The 9,066-nt window shown below is 55.8% G+C and overlaps 1 protein-coding gene across 1 annotated transcript in view; it reads left to right on the top strand.

Annotated features, from left to right (window-relative positions):
• The first annotated feature begins 80 nt into the window (after positions 1 to 80).
• CTSZ (cathepsin Z) overlaps positions 81 to 9,066 on the top strand; it is a 12,346-nt gene continuing 3,360 nt past the window's right edge. Inside the window, exons 1-3 of the mRNA XM_008067547.1 lie at positions 81 to 232; positions 696 to 859; positions 7,276 to 7,455. Of these exons, the coding sequence (XP_008065738.1) occupies positions 93 to 232; positions 696 to 859; positions 7,276 to 7,455 (484 nt within the window). The 5' untranslated portion in view covers positions 81 to 92. The remainder of the gene's footprint in view (positions 233 to 695; positions 860 to 7,275; positions 7,456 to 9,066) is intronic.

A 9,066-nucleotide genomic window follows, 5' to 3' on the forward strand; every position in this document is an offset into this window, starting at 1 on the left:
ACTGAGATCCGAAGCGGGACCCGGAGCGAGATCCGGAGCGGCATCCGGAGCGGGAGCCGGATTGGGACCCGGAGAGGCGTAGGCACGGGGCCATGGCGTCGTCCGGGCAGGCGCGGCCGCTGCTGCTGCTCATGCTGCTGGCGGGCGCGGCGCGGGCCGGCCTCTACTTCCGCCCAGGCCAGACCTGCTACCGACCCCTGCGGGGGGACCAGCTGTCGCAGCTGGGGCGCAGGTGGGCGCCGGCGAGGCGGGAGGCAGGCCTTGGGTGGGGGATGGTCCATCTCCCGCACTCCCGACCCTGCCTCCTCCCTAGACCTTGGGAGGTCAGGTCCTGCCTCTTGGTTCTGGTGGTCTCTCCTTTTTCACAACCAGGGCAAGGCCTCCTGTTTATGGGGTTGACAGGGCCCCACCAAGTCGTGGCCGTTGAGGCTTGCCCCCAGCACCACAATTGCTCCCGGAGCACTCCGGTTTGCTCCTTTTGGAATGCCCTGTCTCCTTCACACTCTGAGAGTGCTGGGGTCTCCTGGTGTGAGATGGGTGTGACTGAGGGGCTTACACACTTTGCCTCACATTTTGGGAAAGGGAGGAGGGCGCTAAGGAGGGCTGCCTGTCCCATGGCCTGGTGGAGGGTGAGGGTGGTAGGGGGTGGCAGCCCCAGGAGCCCCTGCAGTGATTCCGTGATGGTCTCTTCCCAGAACATACCCCCGGCCTCATGAGTACCTGTCCCCGTGGGATCTGCCCAAGAGCTGGGACTGGCGCAACGTGAATGGTGTCAACTATGCTAGCATCACCCGGAACCAGCACATCCCCCAGTACTGCGGCTCCTGCTGGGCCCACAGCAGCACCAGTGCCATGGCAGGTGGGTGACTAGGGCCTGGGGCCCTATCTGTCCCTGGGCAACACCAGCACCACAGTGGGAAGGGTGGCTGCCACATGGCTGTGGGCCAGGAAGCCATCTCCAGGCTGCCTCGTAGTCAGCACAGGCAGCCACAGCCCAGGGTTCTAGGAGCCTGTGATTATGTGCCAGGTTGACCTGGGCGGGGTATGCCAAGCCTCTCAGGCCTAAGGATGCTGGCTTTTGCCCTCTGCTGAAGTGACCCACGGTGGATCATTTTGGGGCTTTCAGATGATAGGCAGAACAGGGACAAAGCCCAGTGACCAATGCTCCCAAGTGTCCTCTCCCGCTCAAGCCTTGTGACCTCAGCCATTGGGCTGGAACCAGAAATGCAAAATCACCAAGCCTCTAACCTGTATTTGGGGACACAGAAGTGAAACTTTCTAGCAGCAGTTAATATTGGAGATGAGTTCCTGACCTGGGCAAGGAATGTTGAGTGAGGTAGACCAGACACAGCCCCTGGCCTTACCTAGTCACTGCCCCTACCCTGGCTAATTTTCTTATTTGGACTTTAGACTCTGGCCTCTGTGAGGACAGGAATGCTCCACAGCAGGAAGGGAGGGAAAGCTGAAGTCCACCCTGTCAAGGAAGCCACTGCACCTGCCTTTGAGAGATAAGGCAGAAGAAACCTGTCCCAGGCCTGACCTGGAGCATTGGGAGGTACCCTGCACCCACCTCTACAGTCACAGCTCCAGGGCCAAGAGCCTGGACTGCTGTTGTAGAAGGGACTCTTTCGGGCTAGGAGTTTGGCCTCAGGAGGCCTGGCTTGCTGGTGCCTCTTCCCCTGGCTTTGGTGCCCTATGGGTGAGGACTGCCGTGTGCACCCATGTTCAAAGGATTAACTGCAATGTGGCTGGAGCCACGTGCCAAGGCTCAGTGGCATGCATTTGTGCATCATCTCATTCAAGCCTCCTGCTGCTGTGATTGTTTTCAATATGCAGAGGAGGAAACCGAGGCTTTTTGCAGGAAGGCCAGAAGACTTGGCCATGGTGTGACTGATGGCTGGGATTTGAGCCCAAAAGCCTGGGCTTTGGGCCAGGATGTCTGCTGTACTATCTTTCAGATGACAGGTTGCTGCCCTAGGAGTGGGTATCAGGACCCCTGGGCCAGCCCACTGCAACTGTGTCCTCTGGTGGCCTTTGGGAACAGTGAGGAGATCACTGGGGACTGAAGCACACTCCTGACCCTTCAGAGGCCCCTGTGACTAGATGGAGATGAGACGGACAGGGCCTTAACCACTGGGAGGCTGTGGGTGGGCCTAGAGGCAGGGACTGAGCAAAGTCCAGGGGGAGTGCCATGGACTGGCGCCCACTGAGGAAGTGAAAGAGGGTGGGGTGGGACTGAAGAGGAGTAGCTAAGTTATCAGGGGATGTGGGCAAGCCTTGAATTATCTTTGAGAGAGAGTCAGGTGATGGGGATTGCAGGAAGGGAGGAGATGGGGGGAGGTTTCTGGGGCGGGGCCGGGTCCTGGCCAGGGGTCACCTCTACCGCATTTCTCAAGTGGACTCTCCAAGTTGATGTCTGTCACCTCTTTCTCCTTAAACCTCAAGGCCCTTGCTTTCTCTTAAACTGAGAAGTAGAAGCCACCAGAAGGGGACTTCCATGGAGGCCTGGCCACCTGCCAGCTGCCAGCTCCCTCCTGTCCCTCAGGTTCAAGCATCCCAGGTCTTCACCAAGGCCCTGCCTCCCTGAGTGCACCCCCTCAGGGAAGCTGTCCCACCTCAAACAAACAATTGAGAAGCCGCTGGATCACCCCACTTTGCAGCTCCAGAGGGGGGTCCTGGAGTCCCCGTACTTCCTCTTCTCCATCCTTGAACCCAGGCCAGCTTCACTCCCACCTCTACCACTCCACCTTTCTAGCCCTGGTCACTGAGGGCAGCTGCCATGGGGCAGGGTGTGGTCAGCCCCAAGCCGATCCTCTGCTGATCTCATCTCTCCAGAACTCTTCCCTCCCCTGCACCACATGCACTGCCTCCACCTCCCCCACCCCCAGCCGGTCCTTCCTGCCTCCTTGGCTGTCCCCTCCTCAGACATCTGAACGTTGGGTGCTCTAGGATCAGGCCTTCACCGGAGCTTACCTTTCCTTCCTGCCCACTGGCTTGTGCTCAGCACCTGGCGCTCCAGCCTGGGAAGTTCAGGTCTGGACAGCTCCTTCCCCGCCTGCACCCCAGCGCCTCTTTCTTCTGCAGTCCTCCTGTCATCCTTTCTGCACTCAGGCAAAAGCGTGCAGTTGCACCTTGCTGCTCTGTTCTCTGTCCCTCATGCCCTCTGTCCACATGACTCATCGGGTCTACCTTTAAAACAGACACAGGACTCCTGCTGTCTCTCACCTGGGCCTGTTGCCTGTTTCTTCCTAAGTGCCCTCCTGGCCAGCTGGCTGATCTCAAGTTGCTAGAACGAGCCTGTTAAAACCCAAGTCAGGCCAAGTGCAGTGGCTCACGCCTGTAACCCCAGCACCTTGGGAGGCAGAGGTAGGAGAATTGCCTGAGCCCAAGGGTTCGAGACCAGCCTGGGCAACTTGGCAAGATCTTGTCCCTACAATAAATTAAAAATTAGCAGGATGTAGTGGTACATGCCTATAGTTCCAGCTACTTGGAAGGCTGAGATGAAAGAATTGCCTGAGCCTAGCAGTTCGAGGCTGCAGTGGCCATGAGCATGCTACTGCACTCCAGCCTAGGCAACAGAGTGAGAATCACTCAAAAAAAAAAGATCCAAGCCAGAAACCCTCCATGATTTCACTCAGATAAAAGACAAGGCACAAGGTAGGTGTGAGTGAAAACAGCTGGTGGATAGGGGACAAGGGGGTGGGGTGAAGGGCTGAGTCTGGCCAGGTGACAACATGCGCTCGGTCCTTCCATGACCTGTGAGACCCCCCTCCTGTCCTGCTCTCTATTCCTCTCTTGTCCCTGTCCCCTCCGAGGGTGAAACAGGGTGATACTTATACTAAATCCCTCCTGTCCCGTCCCCATGTTCCTTGGCGCCCTCCCTCCCTCCTGCATACCTCTCCTCATCACCCTGTTAACAACACCTCACACCCTGAATTCTCTCTCCATTTTATTCTCCTGGCAACACATCCTGCACGTTTACAGATGCTCCTTGACTTATAATAGGGCTATGTCCCGACAAACCCGTCATATGTTGAAAATATCCTAAATGGGAAGGGTATTTAATACTTTTTTTTTTCAGTCAGAGTCTCACTCTGTTGCCCAGGCTGAAGTGCAGTAGCACACTCATGGCTACTGTAGCCTCAATCTGCTAGGCTCAGGTGATCCTTACACCTCAGCCTTCCAAGTAACTGGAACTACAAGCATGTGCCACCATGCTTAATTTTTTATTTGTTTATTTATTTATTTATTTATTTATTTATTTTGAGTTGGAGTCTCACTCTGTCGCCCAGACTGGAGTGCAGTGGCCACTCCCGGCCACCGCAGCCTCGACCTGCTGGGCTCCGGCGATTCTTCCACCTCAGCCTTCCAAGTAGCTGGAACTGCAGGCGTGCGCTATCACACCCAGCTAATTTTTTTATTGTAGAGATGAGGTCTCACCAAATTGCCCAGGCGGGTTTCTTTTATTTGTTAATATTTGTTGTAGAGACGAGGTCTCACCAAGCTTCCCAGACTGGTCTCAAACCCCTGGGCTCAGGCAGCCCGCTCATCTCTACTTCCCAAAGTGTTGGGATTACAGGCGTGAGCCAGCATATCCAGCCATTTAATACATTTTAATCTATCACACATCATGGCCTTGCCTGCCCTAAATGTATGCTACATTTAGTCTAACACTTGGGTTAGCCTACAGTCAGGCCAAACTGTCTCCCACAAAGCCTATTTTATTTATTTTTATTTATATATTTATTTATTTATTTTGAGTCAAGATCTCACTTTGTTGCTTAGGCTGGAGTGCAGTGGCAGGATCATGGCTCACCACAGCCTCAGTCGCCTGGGCTCAGGTGATCCTCTCATCTCAGCCTCCCAAAGTGCTAGGACTACAAGTGTGAGCCATCGTGACTGGCACAAAGCCCATTTTATAATGAAGTATTGTCTATCTCACCTAATGTACTGAATATGAACTGAAAGTGAATCACAGAGTGGTTGGGTGATACTGACTATAGCTTCTGCTGAATGCATGTCTCTTTCAAACCACTGTCAAGTCAGACAGTCTCTGGTTGGGGTGTATCTGCATTGTGGCCTGTCCCCACTATTGGTATGAGCCCCATCAGGGAGAAGTCTGTCCACTTCCCTTGCTGCTGTGTTTCCAGCACAACACAGTGCTGAGCATGGGTAGGTATGAGTAAAACGTGCAGGTGGATGGGAGCACAAAAGCTTGGGGAGCACAGGGAGGGCGTGTCTGGCCACTGGAAGATGGCTCAAACCTCAGCTGTCTGCTCAGGCCAGGTCTAGACACCCAAGTTGGGTGGAGAGGGAGAGTTGGGGCTGCAACTGCCCATCCAGCAAGGCTCTGTCACTCAGCCAGGACTGCTGTCACCTGGAGGGCAGGAGGGAGTCTCAAGAGGAGGGAAGGCCTCCCAGGGGGCATGGGACACCCTGCACTGCCTGAGCAGAGCAGAGACTGGCTGCCCTGAGACGGGGACAGCTGAGGACACAGGCCCCAGAGACCAGGCAGGATATGCTTCCAGAAGGAAGGGTCGACCACCCTGCTGGCCACTGCTGGGGAGAAGTGGAATCAGTTGAGGGTGGAGAAGTGACAGAGGAGAAGGGATGAAGGAAAAGTGGAGGCAGTGGGGGTGGGAACACTGTCTAAAGTGATCAAGTGTGGCAGAGCACATTGGCAGTAAGGGGAAAAGGGGATCCCAGGGGCTCCGTGGTGGTGTCTTAAGGAAGGCGAGTCTGAGTGTGTTGCTGATGTGGGTGGTGGAGGGGGCAAGCCCTCGGGAAGGAGGCAGGATGGGGCCTGGGGTCCCATAGGTGAGGACAAGGTCACATGCTGACCCAGGGTGTGTGTATGGGGTGCAGAGCTTTTTTTTTTTTGGAGTTGGAGTCTCTGTCACCCATGCTGGAGTGCAGTGGCATGCTCACAGCCACCGCAGCCTTGACCTGCTGGACCCAGGTGGTCCTTCTTCCTCAGCCTTCCATGTAGCTGGGGCTACAGGTGCACGCCACCATGCCCGGCCGATTTTTTAATTTATTTATTGTAGAGATGAGGTCTTGCCATATTGCTCAGACTGGTCTCAAATCCCTGAGCTCAGGCAATCCTCTTGCTTCTGCCTCCCAAAGTGCTGGGATTACAGGCATGAGACACCATGCCTGGCTACGGGTGCAGAGCTTTCTAGGGAGAGTGGTGGCAGGATGAGGAGGCTGCTTTGGGTCTTTTCAGTGTTGTGTGAAGCAAGGTCATCAGGGGGCAGTTCTAGGAGGCACCCACTAGGCACCCACTAGGCTGATCAGAGCAGCAGGGTGTGAGCAGTGGAGGAGCGTCTGGAAGGTAACACTGGAAACAGATGGCACAGGAGGGCAACAAGGGGCACACACTTGGAGGAGGCCATGATGGGCAGAGGGACCCCACTCCTTGTGACCCCAAGAAGGGAGAGTTCTGACATGGAGGTGGGCGTGGGATGAGGCTGAGGCAGATGACCAGGGTGTGTGGCTATGAAGTCATTGTTATGGGAGAGTGAGAGAACCCTGATCCAGGGTAGGACTGGCCAGCAAGGCCAGGGTCCTCCTCTGCTTATTCTCTTTGCATGGGAAGAGAAGCAGGTCGGTGGTCCTGGGGAGGGTGCCGTGGCCACTCTAGACTGTCTCTGGCTGCCCCTCAGGGTATAAGCCCAGGCATTTGGGCCATGAGGGCGTCGACACTGACAGGCTCCTGGGTGACTGCTCAGTGCCCTCTGCATTCTCCAGTGCCCTTGGGAGCTGGGTCCTTTTTGGCTTTCCCTGGCCCACTGGACAGTGTCTGGCCCCTCATGGGGAGCCCGTACAGCTCCCTGGGCTGCACACATCCACAGAGGTGCTCAGCCGGCCCCCTCACCATGAGGGCAGGGACTGTGTCTTTCTTGGCTGTCTTTGAATCCTCCCTCCTTTCTCCCCACCCATCCTGTGCTGGGCACAGTCCCTTGGGTGTCTGCAGGGCTAAACTGTGTGGACAGCCCAGACCTGTCCCTGTCCTTGTGGCATTTGTAGTTGGGGGTGTGGCATATAGGGCAGCATCCAAGGAGGGCCAGGGAAGCCTCTCTGGAGAGAGACAGCTGAGCTGAGACCTCCGATGAAGAGGTCAGCATGGGAGAGGGTCTCCAGGGAGGACATGGGTGGCTGGGGCTGTGAGCAGGAGGCAGGAGAGGCTGGACAGAGCTCTGCAGCCTAGCAAGGTAGCCAGTAGGCGGGTGCTTCTGAGGCTGGGTGCTGATCAGTGGGTACTGGCCCTTGCAGATCGGATCAACATCAAGAGGAAGGGTGCATGGCCCTCTGCCCTGCTGTCGGTGCAGAACGTTATTGACTGTGCTGAGGCCGGCTCCTGCGAGGGGGGCGACGATATGAAGGTGTGGGAGTATGCCCACCAGCACGGCATTCCTGATGAGACCTGCAACAACTACCAGGCCAAGGACCAGGGTAGGCTGTTGCCCTCACCCTCCACCACCTCCCTCCCCCAACTCTCCCTTCCCAGGGCAGGTGTGGCCATGACCCGAGCTCCTCCTGCCTTGTGGCCATGGCACCACAGGAGGATGGAGGTCACAGCCCCCAGGGAGAGCTGGTGCTTCCAGAAACATGGCCTCTCCCTGCAGAAGCCCCCAGCCGCCTTGGATCCACTGGGGCTGGGGAGTGGACACTGGAGCCTATAGGCCTTGTTGAGGAGATCCCACATCTCCAGCCTTGTGAAAGGGCCATGACCCTGTGCCCCTGTGGCATTTGGGCTCCATGAGGCCTTGCAGGGGAGATGCAGACAGGCCTCTTGGAGGGAGGAGTTTATCCTCAAGGATCTTGGTGGAGAAGTAGGTGGGGAGGCTGCTGCCCCAGCTGGAAGGCAGTGTGGGCCTGCTTCCTGCCCCGGGAACGCTGGGCTTGGCCCTCACACATCCAGGTGTGGCTGGAGCCGAGGGGCCATGGCACAGACAAGCAGACCAAGCTGGCCTGGTCCCCCATGGCTGGCACATTCCTGTCAGGCTGCTCCTCTTAGAAACCAAAGAAGAGAGAAGTCCAGACCCCATATCCATAGTTAGCAGTTTCAAGCCACCCAGCTCTCCTATCTCCTTCATGGTCAGAACAGAGAGCTGAGGGTTGGGGAAGAAGCTTTGCCACCTCCACTCCATCCCCTAGTCTCCACCCTGAAGTGTCAGAAAATACTCCAGGTACCACTCCCTGCCAATAGGGTTCTCTTGCCCTGCCTCCTAGACCATATTGTTCGGCCATAAAGAATTCTAGACTGGCCCGGTGAGCCTTTGTTGAAGTTGTCAACCCAGCAGGGTCAGAGACCCAGGAAGGGGGGACAGTTCTGGAGTCAAGATCAGGAATCATGTGGTCCCTGGGGCAATACCTCACCCCACCCCAGATTGGCCTCATCCAGCCAAGGCCAGGCTCTCTAACCCACCTAGCAGACAGTGGCAGATGGAGTTTACTTAACAACTTGATTATTTGCAATAAATAGTGTTTTTGAGTCAGAAACTCACTCTGTCACCCAGGCTGGAGTGTAGTGGCATGATCACGGCTCACTGCAGCCTCAGCCTCCTGGGCTCAGGCGATCCCTCTGCCTCAGCCTCCTGAGTTGCTGGGACTACAGGTGCATGACACCATGCCCAGCTAATTTTGATATTCTATAGAGATGAGGCCTTGCTATGTTACCCAGGCTAGTCTTGAATTCCTGGGCTCAATCCTCTCACATTGGCCTCCCAGAATGCAGGGATTACAGGTATGAGTCACCATGCCCTGCTATTTGCAGTCGTCTTGTCTTCGTAGTATTAGCGAATGTGGCCACAAAACCACCACTTCTCCATTGTACTGGGCACTGGGCATTTGGCGTCCAAGGAACAAATTAAACTAACAATCCAATCCTCAAGGCATTTACTGTCCTGGGAAGAATCTGGACTGATATATAACTGACACCAGAGCAGTGAAAGGCAGCTGAGAAGTAACAAAGCGACAGAGTCTTACAGAACTGAGAGCAGCACTTTTTTCTTTTCTTTTTTTTTTTTTGAGTTGGAGTCTCACTCTGTCACCCAGACTGGA

This window comes from Carlito syrichta, unplaced genomic scaffold (genome assembly GCF_000164805.1).
Source record: "Carlito syrichta isolate Samal-C Ts95f unplaced genomic scaffold, Tarsius_syrichta-2.0.1 Scaffold309702, whole genome shotgun sequence".
NCBI classification, from domain to species: domain Eukaryota; kingdom Metazoa; phylum Chordata; class Mammalia; order Primates; family Tarsiidae; genus Carlito; species Carlito syrichta.